Source organism: Vanellus vanellus (genome assembly GCF_965231255.1).
Source record: "Vanellus vanellus genome assembly, chromosome: 6".
Classification (NCBI taxonomy): Eukaryota; Metazoa; Chordata; class Aves; order Charadriiformes; family Charadriidae; genus Vanellus; species Vanellus vanellus.
The window spans coordinates 29680996-29707165 of record NC_138911.1 but is presented as its reverse complement, the minus strand read 5'-3'; the positions used below and the strand labels follow the sequence as shown (position 1 = coordinate 29707165).

At 43.5% G+C, this 26170-nt stretch overlaps 1 protein-coding gene across 1 annotated transcript in view; it reads left to right on the top strand.

Moving 5' to 3' along the window:
• Window positions 1-11888, top strand: part of RPAP1 (RNA polymerase II associated protein 1) — a 37562-nt gene extending 25674 nt beyond the window's left edge. The window contains exons 17-24 of the mRNA XM_082485294.1: window positions 277-386; window positions 2244-2439; window positions 3345-3494; window positions 3965-4107; window positions 5360-6164; window positions 8243-8419; window positions 9072-9128; window positions 9813-11888. Coding sequence (XP_082341420.1) covers window positions 277-386; window positions 2244-2439; window positions 3345-3494; window positions 3965-4107; window positions 5360-6164; window positions 8243-8419; window positions 9072-9128; window positions 9813-9965 — 1791 coding nt within the window. The 3' untranslated portion in view covers window positions 9966-11888. The remainder of the gene's footprint in view (window positions 1-276; window positions 387-2243; window positions 2440-3344; window positions 3495-3964; window positions 4108-5359; window positions 6165-8242; window positions 8420-9071; window positions 9129-9812) is intronic.
• The last annotated feature ends 14282 nt before the right edge of the window (window positions 11889-26170 follow it).

The following is a 26170-nucleotide window of genomic DNA, read 5'->3' as shown; positions in this document are numbered from 1 at the left end:
TTCCAAGGATCCCATACCTTACTTCCAGCCAATTAGGAAATCTCTGTGATGCATTTTAATACTTGAGTGCAAGAACACCTTGAGGTGCCAGCTTTCAGCTTCCACGCTACCAGCAGTGAGGCCAGCTCTTAACCTAGAGCAGTATCACTATGTAGATGATGTGGTCTGGCAGAAGGATAGTAAACACAGAGAAAGCAATTAAATCAACCTGTCTTTTTGCCCTCACTGGAATGCCTTTGTTCACCATCTTTTACTGTCTTTCTCTGTCTTCTGCAGCCATCAGTCAATCCAATTGACTGTTTAGAGGAACTGGAATGTTTGACATCTGAGGTGCTGCAGCCCCTTCTCAGCCAGCCAGCCATATACAGCATGTGGGACTTGCTCAGGTAAAATCATTTCACTGCTAAGATGCTGTTGCCAGATGCTAAGGGAGCATGTGACAGTTTTCCCCCCCTCCCATTGCTTTCCCCTGTACATACGTGCCCTGTATGTGTGAATTAGAGTGCAGTAGAGCCCTACACCCTGGTTTGTCCTCTCTCTCTTCACAGCAAATAGCATGATGGCCACAGAGGTTTTCCAGTTCTTGCTTTCCTACTGGTGCTGCTGCAGGGTCTGCATCTCTGCCCTTCCATGTAGCTATGTTTTTTATATCAATTTCAGATTGGCTTTGATTCTTCTTTGGTTTCATGGTTTTTTTTTTGTTTGTTTGGGTTTTTTTTAAAAAAAAAAAAGAAAAAAGATCAGTTTGAGTCCCTTTTACATCAGGGAGGTGAGCGTGTGCATGTATGTACCATTCACGTGCTCTGTGTGATTCTCCTTATATAAAATAATTTAGACTCTCATCTTTAAGCTCCTGCAGAGCTTCACTAGGGCCTTGAAAGCCCCTGCAGGAAAGTGAAAGGCCAGATACCAAACTGTTCTTTCAGACATTTGGATAATGTAAGCTTTGTCTCTGGCTCCTGGAACTGTTCAGCCCTGCAGATATTCCGTCTTTCTGCTGTAGAGGGAGCCTCCCTACTAGCCTGTGATCAGTCCTCTGGAGAGGGGGAACCTGAAAGTCCTCGCTTGTAGTCAGGGAGACATCCTGCTGCTTCTGAGAACATCTGATAGAAGGGCCCTCGAACTCTTTGGTTTTAAGTGGTATTTGAATGGTCACCAAACAGTTTGGCCCACGTTCTTTCATGAGTGAGAACTGAGGTTTGAAGCTCTTAACACCAAAGCTTCTAACACAAGGTCACTCGTTAGACCCTTTTCTGCCTGTCCTTGAGGTCTGGAAACAATGGGTTTGGTCAGGCTGTAAAAACCCATCAGCAAGAATTCTCCTAGGCTGTTCTTAACACTGGCTGGTAAAAATTAAGTCAACTAATCTCTGCCTTAATGTTTTGACAGTCTTGTCTAAACATTCTGGGCAGATGAGGGCTAGGAGTTCAGGGTACTCTGTGAGCCCCAGATGTGTTCACTAGCAATGCCAGTGGAAGGAAGAGCAATGCATTTAAGGAATTAGTTCTCTGTCATAGAGTAATGATATGAAACTTTGCAAGGATTTCCCCTATTGCCCCATTACTATTGAGCAACGTGCTTATGGTCACTCTTCCTTGTAGTGGTCTTGCCTCTACAGACATGGTATGTCTAGTGTGTGAGCCCCATAAGCACTGCTGGTATGAAAAGTTCTAGTTTCGCCCACGGAGAGTGAGCGCACACACACCATGAGCGGTGTGCACCGTCACGTTCATGTACATTAAAGCTAGGTTCTTTCTGAATAGTCTTTAAAAGTGTGCATTTAATGAGTACATAAGGGTGGTATTTTTGCAATGTCAGTTTTAGATATAAGTGGCTTTTTGGCTTTGCCTGCCAGTTTATTATTGAAATGTCCTGAGTGGGTGGGCAGCTTTATTAGCCTGGTTCACATATGTACATGGGGAAATGTGTATTTTTTTTTTAATCAAAGGCCCAATGCTTGAACATGTTTGACATCAGAGATGTGTCACTGCATCAGTATTTCTGCTCATTGTGAACAATTTAGATAAAGATTAGAATGCATGACAGTTCACTGGCATTAGCTTGTATGGTGATAGTGCTTACTTGACCAACAGTGGTACTAGGTTTTTTTCTTGCACGGTCTTAGGGGCTTCCATTTTACTGCAATGTGTGGCACAGTTCAGATAGTAACATTCCTACAAGATAATTCTTCAGCAGTATGAGTGCTTTTGAGCTGACCCCTCTCTCTTTATCTGTTCACACAGGCCGTGTTCTGCTTTATGCAACCCTCTGTCCTGTTCCCCAGCACCAGAATCTGTCTTCAGCATTGCATCTCTGAGTTGTACTGGAGGCAAACCTCCGTTGAGCCTGGTTGGCTCCAAGTCACCTTTCCCTTTCCTCACTGCCCTCCTATTTCTCATCAATAGCATCACTCACATTCACAAAGGACTGACCAGCAAGGTGAGAATAGACTTTTTCACTGTAGGTTCTGGGTGAATGATGTACTTGTGAGGGAGGTGAGTATTTGTATCTTCCCGGGCTTAAGAATGATGTTAGTAGGATTATTAAAAAGGAATTGTTGTGTATTTTTATTCTAAAAATATCAAAGTACTATAGAGAGAAATGCCCCTGTTTTCAGAACAGGTTGGGACAAGGATCTGAAAAATATCTTCTGTCTTTGAATTCCATTATCCAGTTGACACTGGGAAGCTGGATTTATAGAGCTGGTGATGAATAATGATCACGCTTAAAGGATGGATTTATAAAGAACATTGAGAGGGGTTAAATAACTGCTATTTGGCTAAGCAAAATAAATAACTGAGTGTCAGAGGAGGAAAGAGATGGTTGAAGCATATATAACAAAGAAAAATGGGATAAAATTAAACAAGAGAATGAGTGCTACAGTGGCTGAAGAGATTTCTTCCCACTTGTGGTTGCCCTGAATTTTTAGAATGAGAGTGTCATGGCAGAGTGCAAACTCTGAAGAGGAAACGGCAGAGCCCTAGAGAGATGGAATACCTAATATAAGCTTTCTCAAAGCCTTCCTCTGTCATCTTATGTTGAATTAGCTGGCTGATTACCAATAGCAATATCTGGCCAGACTTCCGCCTTACAAAGCACTATGGAAAATGTAGGCAGTGATTATTGGTTACCTGTGGTGGGGATGGTCATAGTGGGTGCAAGTGAGACTTGAGGCAGAAAAGCAGATATTTATCACGCTATTTTTAAATAACCCCTTTGGAGTAGCCAACAGGAATTCTTATGGGAGAAGGTAGGGGGTAGGCCTTGGAGAGGGCTATGTCTTACTTTCCTCCAGCCATGAACTGTCTTAGTAGTATTTGTCTCCAATTCTGATTCCTTTATAGTACAGCTCTGTGCTGGGCTTCAGAGGCTTGAAGGATTATCTGCATCAAAGCTGGCAGACTGGACCTCCCTCTGTAACTCCATCATCTGCATGGATCCTGCGACATGAATATCATCTGCAGTACTTTGTATTAGCATTGGCTCGGAGAATGGTATCGTTATTAGTCCTTTCATTTCTTTCACCCGAGGAACTGACTTCATCCTGGCCTCTCCAACTCGGTGTGCAAGACTGGAAACTGGTCCTTGCATCCACATTCTTACTTATGTCTGACTTAGGTCTGGTGACTCTTCAATTGTCTTTTATGCCCCATTAGCAAATAATATCTTTACAGTTACTGATGTGGGGATTTATATCTGAAATACTTTGGCAAAATTATATTTTTGTCTGTCTTTGGGCTAGATTGAGAACAAAGTTTTCAAGTGTGCTGCTAAAAAGATGTCTGACTGTCTAACACAGTCAGGGGCAGCAGAAAGATATTGGTATGAATGCTGACAGTTCTTGCAGTCTGACTTAGATCTCTCTGGAGAGTGAGACACTATGTCTCAGCTGACCCTCCTGTCCTTGTTGATTGCCTTATTGACAAATGATATAGTGCTTTTACTTGTTTTGTTTCCTGTACAGGCAGGCACTTGTCCGGATTACACCCAGCATGCCTCACTCCATCACTGTGTTGCCATGGCATTGCTAAGCCGTCTGTTGCCAGGGAGCGAGCATCTGGCTTACGAGGTCCTACTGGATCTTGCCTTTAATCCAGAGTTTCTTCCGTAAGCTTTACATTTTTTCCTTTCTGTAGTCTGGTACATAGAAAACTTGGGAAAATTGAAAAAGCACATGTTGGCCACTGCAATTTTGTCATCATTTTTGGCCTTTCATAGGGCCTGCGTTCAGATTTTAGTTACTCATCGCCATATTCTCTGGTCACAGAGCCTTCTAATAAGACCAGCAGCATGGTTGCAGATTTTTCTCCAATATATCAACGTTGAGAAATGTGACCAGTTTCTTTTGGTCTCTGTGGTAAGAGTCCCATGATTTCTCACTAAAGCCCAGTGTCTGCTGTCCTGAGAGTAGTGACTCTAGAAAATGCATGGGAATTTGACATAGCCTGAAAAGCTTATTAAATCTTCCTCTAACCCTTATTATACAAGTTCTCGCACAAATTTCTGCTGATTTGACAATTGCCATGCCTTCCACCTTGCACTGGAAGAAATCATGAGCATCTCAAATGTGAAACCTCCCATGTCTGGCCAAGAAAATGGTAGCAGTTTACCTTGTTCATCATAATCTTTTTGAAATTTGCCATGGTGCATCCCTGTAGGAGATTGGACCAAAGCGCTGCAAGGAGATACTATAGTTTTCCAGAAAGGAGGAAAGTTTGTGGGTGGGTTTGTTTGGGTGGATTGTTTTTTTGTTTGTTTGTTAGTTTTTGGTTTTTTACAAATACCTGCTATAGAACTACCATTTTGTGAGAATTCAATGAGCAATCTGAGACCATGGTCAGTCTCTGGTCTGAGATTGTGGTACGTGGATTTGACAAACACCCCCTCCAATTTCTAACTACCAGTCTGTATGGTTCCCCGACCTTCCCCCTGCCAGCTGCAAAGCTACTATTTTGGGAATTGTCTTATTGATTCATGTAGGCTTTATATGATATGTGGTATTTCATCTCAGCACCCTGACAGCTGTGTTGGTAAGTACACTGCCTCTCTGGACAAGGGGTTGCAGTGTCCACATCAGACTACTGGCACTGTGTAGAGGTTTTTCATGGCAAGGCCTTAGTGTTGCTAACTGCAAATGTAGTTCTGTGAATTTCTTGTAAATAACAAGATAGCTGATGCTTTACAGGCACTTAGTATTACCATAGCTGAATGCTGTAGGAAGTGTTGTGAGTGCTGTACATATACTACTCTCCCTGATGCAGGAAGATTGATCGTAAAGTTGAATTTCTGTGGTGTTTTGTTTGTTTGGTGGGGGTTTGTTTGTTTGTTTCTTAAACTTATGTTTGTCTTTATCTTACAGGGAAGGGAAAGCTGGAGGCCCAGAAGCAGCTGACTTCTCTGATATCCTGCATCTGGGTACCAGTGCCAAACTGGCACAGCCTGGCTCTGCGGCAGCATTTTTTTCAAAAGCTACTCGTGGTGCCCTGCTGAGAGAGTCATACCAGAATCTGCCTTTCATCCGCTCCTGCTACCTTTCTCATTTTGTCCACTTGCAGCCTACCCTTATGCATTCGCAAGCATCCTACCAAGGACGGAATTACCTCATCCAGTCAATGCTGCTTCCTGAGGTCAAAGGGCCCATTCTGCCTTCAGACTGGCCGTTCTTTCCACTTATCAGCCTCTACAACAAAGTGACTAATGCAGAGACACGTGGCGCTGTACTGAACTCTCTCCCACTTGATCTTGTCAACACTGTGACCTGGAACCTGCAGTGGGTCTTGTTGCTGGAAACCTGGCGTGCTAAAACCCTTCAGAGCATCCCTACTGCTGCCAAACTTGCACGGCTTATGTGTGTCTTCCTCACAGGCAGTGACCTCTTTCTAGAAGCACCGATCCACCGCTACACAGCTGCCCTTCTCTCTGTGTATTGCCAACCAAAGGCATTGGACTCCCTGAACTTGGATGCTCCTCTCCCAGGTTTGGCGTCCTTTCACGATCTCTATATAAGTCTCCTGGAGCAGTTTGAAGGTGTGTCCTTTGGAGATCCACTTTTTGGAGTATTTGTTCTTCTGCCTCTACAGAAGCGTTTCAGTGTTCATCTGCGTCTTGCTGTTTTTGGGGAGCACATAAGTATCCTGCGGGCACTGGGAGTGTCACTCCAGCAGGTAATCCTGGCTTATGGTAGTTGCCTGTCACTGCATATTTCTGGGTTACTAGGCTCTTACTTGTGTTTATCCAGCCTTGGTTTGGGCATCCTCCCAGCACGTCCCCTTCTTCCTCATGCCTCCATGTCCGGTAGAATAATCATGCTTTCTTTGCTTAGAAGCTTTTAATTCTCCCTCAAGAAAGTTGAATGCATGGAATGTAAAATATAATAGGAATGGAGAACAGTGTTCTTTTGATTTAGGGCTGTGACAACAGTATATATGTTTTTTTGTTGTTATTTCCCACTTTTTTTTTTTAATCAAAAACCTTGATTGATTGTAAGTCTGAAGAACAGAATTCAGCCCCTATAGGTGCAGGCCTTTGTCACATAATCATTTTCAGAACCTGTTGAATTTTGTTTTGAGAGCAGATAGATGTGTATATGTGGAGAGCAGGAGCTGTGAAATTGTTCAGTCTTCAGTGGAAACTGTCCCAGACCCTGCTTGGTCTAATGATTGAGAACCTCCTTCTAATTTATGGCCTATATGTATGAAGGGCTAGTCTGTACCCCATGTTCTTCTGCTAGCCATAACCTTTCCCTTAAATAAGTCTTTTCTCACCTTGGTGAAAATCTTTTATGTGCCCAGTGCAGGGACAAACAGTCATTTTTCCCTCTCAGCTGTATCTCCACATTGAATTGTGCTGGAGTTGTGCTTTGCTGGGTAACTCAGGCAAGAAAATTTGATCTGTCAAGTGCAGGACTGCACTTCTTTTGAATGAGCAGAACACTAGAGAGAGAACTTAAAGCCAACTAAATTCCATGTCAGTTGATAAACAATACCTGATCTAGCCAAAATGTTTGCTAATACAAAGATAACTGTTCAAAATGTTTCCCAAACAACTGTGAACCAGCAGTTTTTGCAAGATCAGTGCTTGCCATTGTGTAGTTGCAGTGCTTCTGCTCTGGTTGTAGTAGCCTTGTGGCCAGTTTTTCTATATCATTGTGGCCAGATGAGCCTTTGTTTCTTAAGCCAGGTAAGCCAAGATATTCTGGCTTGCTTCTTCTGGTAAGCTCTCTCTTCTCTTGTTTTTCCCAGTAGCTCTTCCCTGCCTCTATTCCAGTTCCATAAATATATGTAGGAACAGAGCTGAACACCGTATTCCAGATGAAAGCCTTGATTCTATGTAATGTGCTTTATCTTGTCTTGATCACTCAACACCAGATCCCTCAGTACCATCAGAATTATGGCATATATTACAATGGAGATCATTTCAAAGCAAATTGTTTTTCATGTGCTTAGATTTTTTTTTCTAAAAGCCAAATACTGTGTGTTGGAAAACTTGAGCAAGATCACTTGAGGTGGTGTGTGGTTTTGTTTTGGTTTTTTTTTTTCCTTTTTGTCTTAAGTTGAGTTAAATGCCCTAGCGAGCAGTAGGAATACCCTAGCAGGCAGACTGCTTTTTGAATTCAATAAAATCAATGATTGTCTTTAATCGTGCAAAGAAGAGGTTCCAAAGTGAAATATGTAATATTACCCCTAGAGAATTTATCTCAAAATTGAGAAAAATAAAAATTGGACTTCTGGAGAGGGGAGAAACAAACAAACCCACATTGTTACTAAAAGCTGTTCTAACCTATTTTTCAAAGCTTGACAGTGAAGTCAGAAAATGTTGGAAACTTCACTTAACAGCGTTAACTCTGGCACATAGATTTGCTTTCCTTTTCTGGCTAAATGCATAGGTCAGTGTAAGCCTCTCTGGTACACTGGCAGGATGAGGTGCTGGTGAAAGCACTCTGTCTCCTCGCTTTGAAACCACTCTTCTCACCTGTGCTGAAAAGCAACTGCAGTGGTTTAACCAGTAAAACATCTCTCCATAAAGCCGAAGAGGTCTTGAGGATGCTTTGTCAAAGGCATGTCATGTTAGTTAGCAGTAACAGCTCTGTTCCAAATGGGGGTTGTGCCACTGAGGCACGTCATGTTACGTAGGTGTGAAGACACAAACAGCTGAGGAAGAGCACCCTATAGTCATGAAATTCCCCTCACTACTTAGACCCTGACAAAAATTGTAATGTTGTTTCTGGATGGGTTTGTTGCAGTTTCCTGTGCCTCTCGAGCGATACACTTCCCCTCCTGAGGATAACCTCAACCTCCTGCGACTCTACTTCCGAACACTGGTCACTGGTGCACTGCGCCCCACCTGGTGCCCTGTTCTTTACGTGGTGGCTGTGACTCATGTGAACAGCTTTATTTTCTCCCAAGACAGCACTACCCAGGTAGGTGATGGATAGCAGAGCCTCAGGGCTGGAAGCTTTGGGTTTTGTGTCTGCTCTTCCCAAGGATCCAGTGTGGTTTGTGGTGAATCACTGACCTTGAGCTTGAAAACAAAGATTGTAAGCAAATATTTTGAGTAGTGGTTAGCTGTTTGAGAATCTACATATGAGACTAAGACAACAGCTTTTGTTCATTATGCCCTAAAGCACTTGCACTAATGGTAGCCAATCCTACATAAACCTTTGAAGTCAGAAACTATGTGGGCTATGGTGGTGGGGAAGAAAGAATGAAACAGAGAGGGTGAGGCAGCTGATCATGCAGAGAGAGATTTAACCTCTGCCCAGGACAATCTTAAGGTGCAGAGTACTCTTTCCTTTCACTTTGCTTGAATAACCAAGCAGAAGCCCTCCTCGTGGCTGTGGGGCCTCGAGCAATGGTTACTTGTGCTAACAATTCACCCCTGATCACAGTCCTACCTGAAAGTTGAGAAGTCAGGCGAAGGAGGAGAGAGGGAGGATCCAAGCAATAGCCATCTCAAGCCCTTTCTGATGGAAGCCTCATCATAATGAGCACAGCATCCTCCTGGAGTGCTGTATGCCCGTGAGCAAAGGTAGCATTGTGCCATATTAAGTAAAGAATATGTTTTGTCCCCAGGAGACTGATGCTGCTCGGAAAAGCATGCTGCGGAAGACATGGCTGTTGGTGGATGAGGTAGGATCTGTAAGGTTCTGTCTGTGCCACTGGGACTTGTTTCCAGGCACGGTACTCTTATGGGTTTATCTTTGACTTTTGAAATTTGCTTCTTGTAGTAATTGAACTCAAAGCACTCAGCCTATTGGAACCTAGATGAATTTCCTGTACTGTATTTCCATGCCTCTTATCTGCCTCTTACCCAAGCAGTGTTACATCTGGATAGTGAGAGGTCCTAGAGGGATGATTCTAGCGCAACTATGAGTAGGTGGCCCTTAACTCTTAGTTGGATGCTTCCCCTGAAACAAACAAAACAGATCTAAGGTTTCTCTTTTTCTCAGGGAGCTTGCCAAGGTCAAGCTTGTGTGACAAAGCTGGGTCATTTGGCCCTTTATGTTTAGCGTCCAGGGTAAATTCTTAGCTGCTACTCAAAACCAGATTTGGGCTTCTGGCAAGGGAGTCATTGTTAAAGGGGTTGTTGAAGAGACAGTGGAGTTGTGTTCCGAAGAGGAAATCTCATGCAAATCTAAAGTGAATTTTTCTTGGAAGAAACTCACCTTTTATACCTCTTCTACTGATGCCATTAAACATGTTGGGCATGATGGAATTGTAGTATCTGGCAGGTCCCTATGTTGTGTTGGGGACATGGTGGAAAAGATTAATCATGTCTGAAAAGAATCTAATGGCTGCTGTTTCTTTCTTCAGACATTGAAAAAGCACCTACTCTACTACAGACTGCTGAATGCAGAGAGCCCTTTGGGATTTGACCTTTATGAGCAGCTCCCTGCCATGCGACTGAAGTACCTGCAGATGGTGACACAGAAAGAAACTGAGAATGCACCAGCGCTAGTCTCATAGCAAAACACTTGTGCAAGAAGAGGGCCAAGGGGAAGAACGTAAGAGCTCAGTTTATGCTTCACTGATGAAACTATGTGCACTTCAGACAGTTTCAGTGTCGTACCTGGACACTCTGTCTTTGCAAAGTGAAGCACTAGTAGAATGCTCCCAGCCCGGCGGAACAATACACATCTTCTCAAGATCGGGCAATATGTGTGTGTGTGGCTTCTCCATGATGAATGCTGGAGCATTTTCCTCCATTCTCTTTCAGGTTGTTCTGCTTCTCCCTGGAGAAGGTGAGAAAGTGTCTGAGAGGCAGTGGACTGTTGAATAAACTGAAGGAAGTGGAAAAGCTATTTTGTTCAGTTGGGCTGGAAACTGTGGGTTCTCAAGATGGTGTCTTTTCCAGATCTTCCCCTTGTTTCTTTTGTACCCTGAGTTTTGAATGGTCCTTTCCCCACACTATCCCCTGCAAATGACAATACAGCAGGGAAGAAGTTGATCTTGAGAGCCCTCCCCCTTTTTTTTTTTTTTTAAATACATATACAAGCTATTTCTCCAAGACAGTGTTCTGTGCACACAATCAGTCACAAAGGCATAGTGTGTCAAACATCTAAGAAATAATAGTTCCTAGTGCACTGGTACAAATACTGGATATCCTTCCCTGACTGTCTTTTGGATAGTCTCTAAACGGCTTTCTTTTCTCCCCTAATTTGGTTATGTGTGTAACAAGATGAAAAATAATTTCTTGGCAGGGCAGGATGCTTGGCAGTAACCTCTCCCCCTTGGGGGGGGGGGGGGGAGGGGAAAGTATCTGCTTTTTAAAATAGACTATGTATTGGTTGCTGTCTGAGAAGAGTGGATCGTACTTTAAATTTTAAAGTGGAGTTCTAAGCTTAAACCTAATTTAAAAAATTCCTAATTTGATCTGACCTTCTACATCCAAATTCTGTATTGCAGCCTCAGACACAAGGGCTACAAATACAGTGTCCTAAAAGGGTCATCATAAGTGCCAGGTCAAGTCCAGAATTTACTGTAGGTGTGATCTCACTGAATGTTTTGTTTATATCCAATAATTTTTGCAGAACTACAGTCACTCTGGCAGGCTTTTGTTTGGAGAACTTACTTTTATGAACAAAACTTGTTGAAGTTATTTCTTTTGTTCTGAGAAATAAATTCCTCTGGAAGGTGCAGGGTGATGCCTGGCTTAAAGATCTAAGCTTCTCTCTTTATCTATCAAACAGGCCAAGCTAGCTTCCCTCCAGAGAAACCATGCCTATATTAACTTTGATCCAGTGAATGGCCTAATAAGAGTGTGAAACACTGTTAATAGGCCAGCTTGTAATCGTTGAAATTGTTGCAGACAAGAAACACGTTCCAGATAGCAACTTTATGGCTGTGGTGCTGGTTTTACATTGGCAGTTTTCTAAGTGTACCAGTCCCCCTCAGGTTGCCAGAAAATATACTGTTTCATCTTTTTTCCTCCTTATTTCAGATAGGACATGGGCAGAACTGATGTTTTATTTTAATCTTTTTTTTTTTTTCTTTTTTCTTCTGTTGCAGCTTTTGATCTGTGGTTTCTTTCTGTTGCAGATCAATGGCACATAAAGTAACAAAAGCACAGTGGTCAACATGTTTTTCTTTGTTGGTAATTATTTTAAAAGTACTTGATGTGATTAAAAGTTTAATCAAAGGCATTCAAGTTTCTATTCTGTCTAGATGGTGAGAGCCCAGCAGTTGTCTTTTAAAGAGCAATGAATGGTAGTATTTAAGGACTCCTAGCTGCTCATTTAAGAGAAGCCTTTGTCAAGGACTTTGCCTTTTGCTTTTCAGACCTCCAGTTATAAAATCTCTTCCAGTCCTTTGTGTGATGCAAAATTGAGTTTTGTAATGTGTACAGGATATAAATAAATATTTTTATAGCTCTGCAGGGTTTTTTTTGAACTATGAGAATGCTCTCCTTTATTTAAATCTTAGTTGAATTTGGATAGTTCTGTTTGCAGTTTATTGATATCATGGGAATAATACTCCTGTAAGGAAATGTGTGAAGCTTTGAGGCTCTGTAAGAGAGCTCTTCAAGCCAAAGGCATCGTCTTGCTTGTGTTTTGGGTCGGTAACACAGGGCACCAAATGCTGTGTGTACTTGGGGGAAGGTGCAGGGTGGGTATTATGTGACTTGTCACATGCAACAGGTGGGAAGACACTAAAAAACTGTCCATGGATGGTATTTGTAGCTGATGAGAGAGGAGGTTGATTTCATTTATTTTGTGAACTCTGGGAAGGAAAGGATCAGGCTTTTTCCTGAATCTCAAAAGCCCCTCTTATTCCCAGATGTTCCTCAAGCCATTAGTGTACGCCCAGAAATTATCTACATCTTTTGACATGAAATTGTGATGCAAGCATCAGCAACGGAGGGAAGGAAGTGAAAGGATCCCAAATTGTTTTGCAGGCCACCCTTGTGTGCAGACCATTCTAAGGACACTGCATGTGAGCCATAAGCTTTCAAAACTTTGGCTGTCACTTGAGATGGTACAGCAATCCAAACCTGGAATTCTTTAGGGCTTTGGGCAGCCTTGTACCAGATTTCTCTGCAGAACACTAGAGGGCATTGCTTTATCTAGTTTAAATGCAAACTTTCTCAGCTTCAGTGCTGATTTGGACTTAAAACAAATAAAACAACTAACCCTTAAACCTGGTTTGAATTTTCTGCATTTTTTGTTTTTGCATGTACTTTTGGAGAAAGTGTGGAGAATTAAATAATTTTTAATGTGATTGGTTGCTAAGAATCATTCAGTGCTTTGCCAGCAGCAGCATTTTGGAAAACTCCTGATAGAGTGAATGGAAGCTTAAAACTTAAACTGAATGCAGCCTGAAGCAGGACCAAAGTGTGCCAGTTCTATTAATCCAGTTGAATGCTGATCAGAGTGAGTGAGGCGATGAAGAAAATGAAAACTGTCCCAAAAATTGATGTGACTTCTTAACTCCTTATCAAAAGCTTAAGCTTTCTTTGAGAAGAAAATAATTCTGCTGAAATACGACCCACAAACAGGTTCTGGGGTTGAAATGGTTCTAACTCAGAACAGCGTATGTTGTCTGATAACTGATCAGAAGACAAAAAGCCCACCACCAAACAAATAAGACAATCCTTACAGATGCTGTCTTTTAATCCTTAGGAAGACAAAAAAGCCACCATCTTCTGGTCCTTTGTGGCTAGAAAATGCTTGGTTTTGTGCAAGGTATTGGTGTTATCCTGTGTAGGAACAGTGAGAATCTGTATTGGGATAAATTCAGCTGGGGCTGTGCTGGAAGGCAGCAACAATGTGGTTTTAAAAACAAGTGGTTGATTGGACTGGAGATGAGTTGAAGACAATCTTTCTAGTATTGCTGTTGAGTCGACAGGTAAGATGGTGGGGTTGTGAGTTTTGCATTCCATAACTTCAATGCTAGCAGTTTTCTGCATTCTACTGAATCTTTGCATTTTGAAAGGGGAGAGAGAGTCTTCCCATCAGCTTGGAAGCATGTCCTTTTCTACTTAGAAGAAATGGAGTTGATTTGTGATCCTTCAACTGCGTGAGTGGTTTGAATTCCCAGGGTTTCAGATCGCTGTGTGATGACTTTGGTGCCCACTTTGCTGAGCAGGGGCAGTTCCCAAAGAAAGAAACTCAGTAGCTGGCTGTACTATACAATAGGGCAGAGCAAAGCCTGGCGGAATAAAGAGTTAGGCAAGGAAGAAATCAAAATACGACTGAAACCCCACTGTATAGGAACTTTTTAACAGTAAAGTACATGTGAAGCATTATACGATTAAAGCACTTGCATTCCACTGTATTTATTGACTACTTCAGTTTGACAGTGGAATTTAATAATCCATTTCTACACTAATGCATTCTGTCTGGCCACTTAGTATCAAGCAAACACTAAACACCTTTCGCTGATTAAGTCACAGACAGATAAAATAAGCCATAAGATGTGTGTGTGTATATGTACTATGGGTCATACAAATGCATTTCTTTTGGTGTCAGACAGGCAATAGAGCAGAAAGGCATGTTAATCCTCACTTTTGCTCCTTCTGAGTTCTGCAAAGTTCTCCTTGGAAATCTCTAATCAATGAAGTGGTGCTGCCTCCAGCTGATAATCAAATTTCAGGGGCAAAACTAGTTTTCTTTCAGCTTACAGAACCTTGTATAAGCTCTCAATTCACAAAGCTGGCCCTCTGATATCCGTTGTAAAAATATCTTCATGGTAATTTACTGGCCTTTGCCCTAGGTTTTAAAAACTGTCTTTTTTCCGCCTTTGAATGGAGAATGTGCTGTGAAGACATGCTCTCAGAGCTGCTGCTGTTTTTTTGTGATGAGCAGTGTTTGTACACAGGGATGAAATGGCCAGTGTGTGCCTCCCTCCCTCCCTTTTTTTGTGGTAATCGAGTCTCAAAACAGCTGTTGCAGAAACGATGCCTGTGGATTTCTGGCCAGCCCCATCCCAAAGAGGAAAAGAAGAGCCTGAAGAGACCAAATTCTGAAGTTGCATGGTCCGAAAGGACACGACGCTGCAGCAGCAGTGTTGCAGTGAGCCTCCAGCGAACCCCAAGCAATGGCCATGTACAGGTTACTAACAAACAAAGGACGTTTTAGACAGAGTGACACCTGGCCCTTCTTTGCCTCCAGTTCTTTATTTTCTGCTGGGGCATAACGAGCAGGTCCTGGCAGACACCTGTGGCTCCAGAGACCAGAGCAATACCATTTATCGTGTGCCTGGGCAACTCCTTTTTTGCAGCACTCTGTTAACTGTTAAGCAACCAGCTCAAAAGTCCTGTAGGGGCGATGGATGTTTCCAGAATGTACTGTATATGGAGATCATAACAAAGTCTAATGTATATGAGGAAGGCCAGGGCTACCTACCCTCTATGTCCCTCTGTGCCAATCTAACATGGATGACGAACCTGACCACTGATGCTGATGCTTGTGAAGCCACAGCTTGTCCCACCCACAAAAAAACAAACAAACAAAAAGTAAAAATAGGGGGCTTGCGTGAACTGGAAGTGCTACCATGTCAAAGCATGGCCACACATGTGAGAGGAGTGTATGCTAAAATGTGAGGTTGGTGTGTTAGTTGCCTGTTAGGCTGGAAGGGAGATTTCTGGAAAGCCCCGGGGCTGTGAGCCTGCCCTGAGGGGTGGCAGCTGTGGGGCCGGGCAGGTAACGGGGGACACCTGGGCCCAGCCTGGAGCACAGAGGGGCAGCGCCAGCCCTCAGAGGGCTCGTGGAGGGGCCAGCAGTAGCATTGACGAGAGGAAAATACAGTGTTTCATCCACTTTTATCTGCTTTTCTGGAGCACTGGGTGGCTGGCAGGGGCTGTAGAGGCCATGGAACAGGTAGGCAGCGTTAAAACACATATTTTGTGTGGTGGGGCCAGGGCTGGTGTGGTCCTGTTGGGTCCAGGCTTTTGCCTGACTGAGGCGATTGCTGTGTTTTTGGGGCTATGCTGGTGGTTGCCTCATGCTTCTCCCAAGGAAGGAAAGAGGGAGGGTTGCCTAAACCCTCAGCCTTGTGCTCACCCCATCCTCGGTGAGGCCTTGTTTTGGGGTGGTTTGCAGGGCCCTGGGGTGCCCTGAGGGGGCTCTGGTGGGCCCCCCGGCTTCTCCCGCTGCTTGGTGTGGAGGCAGAAGCCCAATTCTGGCGGTAGCTGAGGGGATGTGGGAGCTGGAAAGCAGGTACTGGAGGTCCCAGCACAGCTCAGCCTCGCTCCCTGGCTGTAGTGACTGGTCTGAGGCTTTGGGAAGGAACCAAGGGAGGATTTAAGTGAGCCAGTGTGTGTGGAGGGTGGCTCAGCTTTCAGGTGCCTTTGTTTCTGAGTCTGTCATGGTGAGGTGAGGTTTGTGGTTTCCTCGCTTTCTCCATAGTGTCCCCCCTTTCCCATCATGTACTCCTCCCATGTGTTTTCTTTCCTGTCCCTGTTTTCCTTCACTAGGCTCTTCTTCCCTCCCTGCCTTTGTTTGCCTTGCTGTGATGGGGGCAAATTCAAAATCGAAACTCCTAGTTCCTTTCCGTTGGCTTTTCTCGCTCTTTTGTCTGTTTGGAGAAGCAATCAGTAATTTGGTAGTTAAACTGGAGAACTGAGATGCCACCGCTAAGTTTGAAGTGGAAGCTCATGTCTCTTGGGGTGTTCATCTGAAGGTCTGGGCAGATGTCCATAAATGATGTGTGTGATGTGCTCATTTGGAAACCTTGCAGCAAAGGAGGCTGTAACTTTACTTTTAAGACTCAGATTGCCTGCTGCGTAGGTGGTGTAAGCACACCACGCTGTTTGGGTCTGATCTGTCAGATATTTGACGACACTTTAGCAATTAACCTATTGGATCTGTCTGCTAAAAGGGAGACTGATGTTTGTATATCAAGTGACTTTTCTTCACTGTTATCCCTTCTACCATGGTAAGTTTTTGCCTCACAAAATCAATGAGTATGTTTCCAAAACAATATTCTAGGCTTCCTCATTGCATGTGGGCTTTTGTTAGCAGCTTTCCTCACTGTGTGCGGTCAGGATGGCTCTTAGATCTCTTCAGAGCAGCAAGAAGTGCCAAGAGCTCTCAATTAATGTCAGGTATTGTGTTGCTGGTAGTGAATTGTAGTTTTGGAGGGGGCTTGGTTTGTGTCACACCATGATGATACAATGACAGCCACACGAGTGTGTTGCACAACTGTGAAGATACGTTGTTAGCATCCTTCACAGAAAAGCAGCTTGCTACTCCTGGCATCAATATTTCTTTCATATAGATTATCAAAAATAAATTTATAATGATACAAAAAGTTTCTGCTAAAGCATCACGTGTCTCTTGTCTCTGACATAAGTGTCAGCTCACTCTCAAAATGTTAGTTGTGCTGCCACCCAGAAGATGCCACAGATGGTGGCTCATTTTTGTTCCTCTTGGTACTGTCTGCCGTAAGATTGATCAGGTTTGGATTGATGAAATTATTTGGGCAGGCGCTGCCATTGCTCTCCTCCTGTCTGTCCACTGTGAAAAGGAGTGGGAGGAAAGGGGATGTAAAATATACTTTTTAGTGTGTTTCTCTCTTTCTTTGGTACTGTTCTGCGAACACTTAAAATATTTATGGAGGAGAGCGTGGGCTTGCTGACCATACTTCTCTGCAATGAGCTTTTATCAGCAAATTTTATAGCTATCTCTGAAGCTCAAATTTTGGTGATGGGGCTTATCTCTTTTGTAGCAGTAAAATTTGCAAGTTAAAAATAGGATGCAGAACTTGGGTATTTGTATTCAGCAGTGACTGTGAATAACTGCTCCTGTGCATCATGAGTTGAACAGTTTCATTCTCTGCATGCACTGGTGCCATCAAGGCCCAGCATTGCACTGTTGGAAAAGTTAGCACATGCGCCTATGTGTATTTTGCAGACCTCCACTAGAATTAGTATGTAATTGCCAATATTGTCTTAGAGACAATAAATTGTTTGTCTCCTTGTATGAGTCTTCTGCTACCAAGATACTCTTAAGGTTAAGAAACTATTCTCTGTTTTGCAACCTGGCTTTCCCTTGGAACCAGCGATCTTTACGTACTGCTTTCTGTAGCTATTTATTTCAGTCATTCCTATAGCTAGCTGCAGATCAAAGAAAGAAGCAGTAAGGCTATAGCTACCATAGAATATTTGGCCTTTATTTAAACAGAAAATGCAATTTTATAGTCATACTAAACCCCCGCCAGGAACATTTTCCAGAATGCAGTTTCTGGTCTAAATGAGAGAGCTGGGACTCTCTAGCCTGGAGAAGAGAAGGCTGAGGGGAGACCTTATTATGGCATACAAGTATCTAAAGGGTGGGTTGAAGGAGGATGGAGCCAGGCTCTTTTCAATGGTTCCCAGTGACAGGACAAGGCGGGGGCACAAGTTGGAACATAGGAAGTTCTGTTCAAATACATGGAAAAGCTTCTTTACAGTTAGGGTGACAGAGCACTGGCACAGGCTGCCCAGGGAGGTTGTGGAGTCCCCTTCTCTGGAGATTTTCAAGACCCGCCTGGATGCAGTCCTGAGTGATGTGCTCTAGGCAATCCTGCTTTAGCAGGGGAGTTGGACTCGATGATCTCTAGAGGTCCCTTCCAACTCTGAAAATTCCGTGATTCCATGAAAATATGATGCGCCCCAGAAAGACCAATAGCCTGAGGTTAGGGTAATCTCTTGTGATGTGGGAGACCCTAATTATTTGCCTAACAGCTGTTCTGATGTGAAAGGTGTTCCCAATTTTCTGCTGTTTCCGCTTTGTTCTCATGCTACAGTGAACTTAAATGTGATTGTGTCAAAATTTTACCCAAAGATAGATTCTTACTTTCTGCTTTATCCTCAACAGACTATTTATGAAGAATTAATTGTTACAGGAGCAAGGTTCTTAGAGTGTGATAAATGTAGTTTGTGGTTAAGTTCATTCAGGCTTCTCTTTTGGTAACCACATATTGTTGGAACAAATTGTAGCAAATCAGTAACTGGAAAATGCTTCCGTGGTGTCCTTACTGCATACGGTAAGCTAAACTTCACTTGTGCCTTTTTGGCTCGCCAGTTTTGTTCTCAGCGTGAGAGGAACAGGAAAGAGTGAGCATGAAGGAGTCCTACGGGGGTTATGCTCTCTTTACTTCAGTGCACAACGTTTTACTAGGAGGTTGCATGCATTTAAGAAAACCTGAACACCACCTTATCACATGCTCTTATTCTGCAGGCTCATCAAAGAAGCAAGCTTCCCCATGAGAAACTACTTGTTCTTGGATCGTTTTTTTTGTATTTGGCTTTTGGTTAGGTAGTGAGACTGTTGACGTAAATACATAGTGAAGGCGAGGAAAATGGTAACCTGGTAGGCTTTCCTGGTGAAGAAAACTTGAATGTTCTGCTTTGGGAACATGCAGGTGAGAACATCTCTGAAATCATCTGCAGATTAGCCTTGATCTTTTCCCCAGAGAATCTACTCTTAGGTTTTAATGCGAATGGAATCATAGCCTCTGTTTAGGAATGCCAAAGGATCACAAGAGGTAAATGCTGTAAGTAACCATAATTGAGTGCTTCTTTGATAATGAACTATCCTTTTCATCTAGCTGCAAAATAACATACTTGCCTTGACAGATAGTTGTGAGTGGAGAGCTCAATTCAGAATCAGCCTTCGCTGTTAGTATCCAAAGGCACTGCCTGACTCAGGCATTCTTTTATATGTGTGCAGGCTTGCTTATGTTAAGACGCTATGTCTCTCAAAGCTTAATTTTTCTGGTGACAGATGTGATTGTCCTCTTACATTTTTATTAGAGTAAAAAATCCACACTATTTTACTACATCCATATTTCATGTCTTCTGTAGCTCAAGCTGTGTATGCCTGTAGGATTTTATTGCTGCTTTATTCCTCTAAGACATGCTTATTGACTACGTTGGGAGACTAACTCCTTACTGAATAGCACAGTTGATGCTTCTGTTGTTTGATTTTTGTCTGGGGTCTCATGCACTCCTGGGGATTTCCATATTGAATGAACCCCAAGGAGTTTTGGAACCCCTAGTGATGCTATTTGTAAAGAAATTTAAAAAATGAGACATGCTTATGAGTCATCCTGGGTGGAAGCTGAAACTTGTGCTTAAGATGGACCTGTGTTATCCTTTAATGCCTATCAAAGAGCCCAGTACTTATGTTTTGAAAATTTACTGGTTTGGACCACCTATAGTTTCACCTACTGGCCATCGATGTGTTCGGCGGCCATAATTCAGGCAATATTGAGCTGTTCTGTTCTTGTCCCTGTCTCTCTTTGAATATTGTCCGATAGGCTTATTCAGTGGCAATGGTATAAGCATTCTACTCTCCTGCATTTGTAGTTTATCTGTTACCACTCAATATTTGGGAAGTTCTGATTTCGAACTACTCTAGTGTGGAAAAGGGTTTCGTGAAAATTGAACTGTGTTGAACACCGTCATACATTTCTTATCCATTGTACTATGCATCTCCAAGTTCCTTAGCAAACATTAAGGTTCATAATCCCCTTGTAGGAGTGGCAGTGACTGCATATACAAAGATTGCTTCACCTAATTGCCGAGATAGGGAGGATTCTTTCAGTCATGTATTATAGCACACAGAAATGCCACATACTACTTTAGCCTGGAGAATAGAGGACACTACTGCATCTAGATGAATCTGTAAGATTGATTTAGGTAGTTACCTAAATTGGATTGTTTCCAGACCAGTGGGATTAACAACCCTCTTTTTGCAAAAAGCGTTATGAGATCTTTAATGATCACACAAGGTCAGGACCCAGTTTTATGTCTCATCTGAAAGATCATGAACTTATAACTACTGATCTGTCATTGTCTGATCTGACTATCTGTTCTAGAGACTGCTTTATTTTAGAAGAGATTTGTGTGGCCAGGAGTCTAAATGCCATCAAAGCTTTTAGTCCTTGCCATATTGCTTGCCTGAGGAGGTTTCTAACAAGTTTTTGTTCTGATGTATCTTTTTGATTTGTGGCAGGCCAAAGTGAGACTGCAAAGAATATTTTCCAGTGTGTATGTCTGTCATTTCCTGCTATGCATAGAACTGCTTACTGATCTAGGCCTGAAAAATCAACTCCTGGGTTGTTCAGGAGGGTATCCAGTTCCCAATGCTTTTTCTGGGTAAGCTTATCTTTCTGTCTACATGGCCACCTCTCTGAAAGGTGCCCCTCATTCCCACTTACTGTAAAACTGCAGCCATAGCAAACTGTATAAATGTAGCAGGTGTGTATACCATGCCAGTCCTGCCTTAAGCATTTCAGAATTAACTGTTTTGTCTGTGCATGTGTACACACATTAAAAAGCCTCTAGAAACCTTATAAGCAAAACCTTTCTGGTACCCTAGTTCCATTCTGAAGAGGCATGCGCTAGGAAATTAGAGAAGCTAAAGGAAAGAAGCAAGAAAAAGTGTCTCTGCAGTAAGATCTCCCTGACCAACTCATGTTATCTGAGATGGGAGAAAACGGACAAAGGGAAATGCTCTTCTATTTCAGGGTGCCCAAGGAACGATCTGTGCCAAGTCCTTCCATCTGTTTATTCTGGAGTTTTGTTTAGCCAAAGAGGACATCGCTGCACATCATCTGTGCTTTTAGCAGCTTCGTTTCAGCATCAGCAGAGGAGCTGAAATTGAAATCAGAAGGTCTTAATTTCAGAGAGAAATAAACTTGTTCAGAGACAAAAGGCTTTTCTCTCTTGAGTCACCAATATATTATTACACTTGATTTGATATGGAAGCTATTTAGGATGCTGGAGTTGTATGGTTGGCTGGCAGTCTGGGTAACCTCATCACTGATGTGCCCATGAATGGCAGACTGTGAGTTGCTCACACCATACTGTTGACTCATGGACTCTGAAGGTCAAATGCAACAGCCTTGTTTGAGGAACCTGGTTGGCACCAGCAGTGAAAAAGGACAGATGAGCTTGTAATGAAACATAGGAGAAAATCAGTCCTTTCTGAAAAGGTAGGTGGAGCAGGAAGCCAAGTACAAAAAAAAAAAGAAAATATCAGTGATGGTATTTGGTATTGACCATCAGTCAGAGTTTCTGAATCATCTAGGGAAGGTAAGTCAGCAAGGCCTACTTGTCTAGACGAAACTTCTTGTGCCACAGCTCTGAGCTGGCACAGAATACTCAAAAGGCTTGATTCATGCTTTTGTTGCCTGTGCACTCTGCTGTTTAGAATAGAATAGACTATTTCAATTGGAAGGGACCTACAATGATCATCTAGTCCAACTGCCTGACCAATTCAGGGCTGACCAAGTTAAAGCCTGTTAAGGGCTTTATCCAAATGCCTCTTAAACACTGACAGGCTTGAGGCATCAATGGCCTCTCTAGGAAGTCTGTTTCAGTGTTTGACCACCCTCTTGGTAAAGAAATGCTTCCTGATGTCCAGTCTAAACCTACCATGGCACAGCTTTGAACCATTCCCACGTGTCCTATCACTGGATACCAGGGAGAAGAGATCGCAGAATCATGGAATGGTCAGGGTTGGAAGGGACCTCTGAAGATCCAACCCCCCTGACAGAGCAGGGTCACCTACAGCAGGTTGCACAGTACGGCATCCAGGTGAGTTTTTAATGTCTCCAGAGTGGGAGATCAGCACCTCCCTCTCCACTTCCCCTCCTCAGGAAGCTGTAGAGAGCAATGAGGTCACCCCTCAGCCTTCTCTTCTCCAAACTAGACAAGCCCCAAGTCCTTAGCTGCTCCTCATAGGACATTCCTTCCAGCCCTCCCACCAGCTTTGTTGCCCTCCTCTGGATGCATTTGAGGACCTTCACATCCTTCTTAAATTGTGGGGCCCAGAACTGCACACAGTGTTCCAGGTGAGGCTGCACCAATGCTGAATACAGCAGGATAACCATCCCTCTTCACTGGCTGGTTATACTGTGTTTGATGCGCCTCAGGATGCGGTTTGCCTTCTTGGCTGCCAGGGCACACTGCTAACTCGTATTAAGCCTGTTGTTGACCAGCACCCCCAGATCCCTTGCTGCAGGGCTGCTCTCCAGCCACTTCTCTCCCAGTTTATACTTATGCTTGGCATTACTGTCCTAGGTGCAGAATCCAGCATTTTGACTTGTTAAATTTCATCCCATTAATCATAGCCCAGTACTTCAGTCTATCTAGATTCCTCTACATGGCCTCTTGTCCCTCAAGAAAGTCAACAGCACCTGCCAGTTTAGTGTCATTAGCAAACTTGCTAAAGGTGCATTCAACTCCTGCATCCAGATTGTTGATAAATATATTGAACAGAACTGGCCCTAGAATTGAACCCTGAGGAACACCTTTAAAGTTGATGCCTCGGAATTTGATCCTCAGCTCTTCTCTTTCCCCCCAGCCCAAGTTGTTTTGGTTTGTTTTTTTTTTTCCCCCCATCAGTATATCTAAAAGCAGCCTATAAACGCTAGTGCACTAAGCAGTCTAATGCCTGCTTGAAAAGCTCTGTTTTTTTCCTGTTTGACAGATGAGAAAATACAGCACACACTGCTAAGGTAGTTGCCCAAGGTCTCACTGGGAGCATGTGGCAGAGGGAGAGCAATCCCTGTGCAAGCCTTTCCCCCTTTTCCTCTTCTATCACAGTGACCGTGTCCCCCTCACTTCTTTTGTGGAGGTTCAGCCTTTACAGGTTTTGGACTTGCCAGTGACTATTAGTCTGGGATGCCCAAATAAGGTCACAGAATCACACAGAATCACAGAATTATCAGAGTTGGAAGGGACCTCTAGAGATCATCTAGTCCAACTCCCCTGATAAAGCAGGATTGCCTAGAGCACATTACTCAGGACTGCATCCAGGTGGGTCTTGAAAATCTCCAGAGAAGGGGACTCCACAACCTCCCTGGGCAGCCTGTTCCAGTGCTCTGTCACCCTCACCGTAAAGAACTGTTTCCGTGTATTTGAATGGAACTTCCTGTGTTCTAACTTGTGCCCATTGCCCCTCGTCCTGTTACTTGGAACCATTGAAAAGAGCCTGGCTCCATCCTCCTTCAACCCACCCTTTAGATACTTGTATGCCATAATAAGGTCTCCCCTCAGCCTTCTCTTCTCCAGGCTAAAGAGTCCCAGCTCTCTCAGCCTTTCCTCATAAGGCAGATGCTCCAAGCCCTTAATCATCTTAGTTGCCCTTCGCTGGACTCGCTCCAGCAGTTCCCTGTCCCTCTTGAACTGGGGAGCCCAAAATTGGACACAGTATTCCAGTTGTGGCCTCACCAGTGCAGAGTAGAGGGGGAGAATGACCTCCCTCGACCTACTGGCCACACTCTTCCCTATGCAGCCCAGGATTCCATTGGCCTTTTTGGCGACAAGGGCACATTGCTGGGCCATGGATAATTTACTGTCTACCACAACCCCCAGATCCTTCTCCTCCAAGCTACTTCCCAGCAGGTCTGCCCCTAACCTGTACTGGTGCCTAGCATTCTTCCTCCCCAGGTGCAGGACCTTGCACTTGCTTTTGTTGAACCTCATTAGGTTCTTCTCTGCCCAGCTCTCCAGCCTGTCCAGGTCACGCTAGATGGCAGCACGGCCCTCTGGGGTGTCAGCCACCCCACCCAGTTTGGTATCATCAGCAAACTTGCTGAGGATACACTCTGTCCCCTCATCCAGGTCATTAATGAATATATTAAACAAAATTGGACCGAGTATTGACCCCTGGGGGACACCACTGGTTACAGGCCTCCAACTAGACTCTGTGCCGCTGATCACAACCCTCTGAGTTCTGTCCCGCAGCCAACTCTCAATCCACCTCACTGTCACCTCATCTAGCCCATACTTCCTCAGCTTCCTAATGAGGATGTCATGGGAGACAGTGTCAAAAGCTTTGCTAATGTCAAGGTAGATGACATCCACGACTTTCCCTTCATCCAGCCAACCAGTTATAACATCATAGAAAGCTATCAGATTGGTCAAGCGTGATTTACCCTTGGTAAATCCATGTTGACCACTTCCAATAACTTCCTGTTCCTCAACGTGTTTGGAGATGACATCCAGAATGAGTCGCTCCATTACCTTCCCAGGGACAGAGGTTAGGTCTTTTGATACTACCTCACCTCAACAAACATTCAGCTTTTAAAGTGTATTGTTTATCCAATACAATTTCAAACTTCAGTCCCTGACCTTGGATGGAGCTTGACTGCAGGGACTGCTGTTGCTGAGCCTTTACGATCCTGATGAGGTGCATCTGCCACCATGACTGACTCCCAAATGACTCTTATTGCAAGTACGCACATGTGCAGACCAACAAAAATATGGTTTTAGGCTGGTTCATTCAGGAATGAAGTCTGAGGAATCCTGCTACCCTTCAGACCTTCTCTAATAATGTTTGGACCCACAGGCCAATTTGAAGCCAATGTAACAGAACAGAAAGAAAATATGTCAGGGCCCTGTGTGTTTCCTGGGAACTAGTGGTTGAGTAGAAGAGAAGTAGGCATCTGTTAGTGTCTCTGCTGAGAGAACAGCTTGGCTATTTCTGCCCATGTATGCTCAGTCTGATAGAAGCCAACTGGCCAGTTAACACATGCCTACTGGCACGCTGTTTAGCAGCTCTGCAGTTCCAGACTGGCCATTGAGCATCCTGCCCTTCTGATGTGCCACCCTGTAAAAAAAGGAAAGGCACAGGAGCCTGAAACTACCAAGTCAGGTTCAGGAGATGTGGATGAGAATGTAGCAGGAGATAATGCAGAAGAAACTGAGCTTCCTCCATTCCATCGTTTATGGAATAAGATTATTTTTTTTTAATTATTATTTCCATTGCAGTAACTGCTATATCTGTGGTATGGCTCTCTCTCTCTCAAGGAAAACGTGATGCAAATTGATTGGCTGGCAGAAATGCAGAAAGAAAGAATCCCAAACTTGGGTTTCTGTTAAAGCATTTTGTACGTGGCAAAAGCAATGAAAAATGCATTTGCACTGGTATGCATTAAGGTGCTATCACATGGTCTGCAAGTGAGCAGGAGGGCTATATATGTAGGGAAACACTAAATGGTAGCAATGAAGCTGAGAAGCAGTGTCCTGGGTAGAGATGAGTATTGCTGAAGGGCTTGTTCTGTTGAAGACTGACTAATGATCTGGGAAATAACAAATAGCCCATTAGTTCACTGATGCTGCTAATGTGGAAAGTGTTGTGAGTACCAGATAAATACAAAGGCAACTAAAAGTCTTGAAATCTGGACAGAAGTCAATACGGCAGAATTCAAACAGGGGAAGTCACATGAAACATGGCTTAACTGGAGAAATAAACCTGTACAAAAGAGACTGAGAGAGGCCAGCTTGGGCTCCTTAGGAACAAACCACCAATTGGAGTTGTCAGGCTTTGGGTGTGTACAGACAGCGGTGTCTTCCCAGGAATCATGGTGGTCATAAGCTGTATTATTTTATGTAATTTGGAGCTGACATCCAAGTGATGGCAAAACTCCTCTGAACAAGACTACCGTCTGAATGAGTAGAGAGAGTTCCAAACACAGAGTACAGTGTATTTGAAATGTGGTGATGTGATCTTTTGAGTAGAGCTCAGAAGAGTCAGAGAGACTGAAGAATGGGGAGGACCTGGTTAGGAAAGCTGAAAAGAACAAAGCAGGTTAATGCTAAACCCTACAAAAATAATGAAAATAAAAAGAGCAGCTTTATATTAGCTTGTAAACAAAAGAGGGGGAGAAACAGTGAAGAGAGAAACTGTTTTGGGAGAAGTGTTCCCAGAAGAGTTATGGGGCTTAATAGGAGGAAA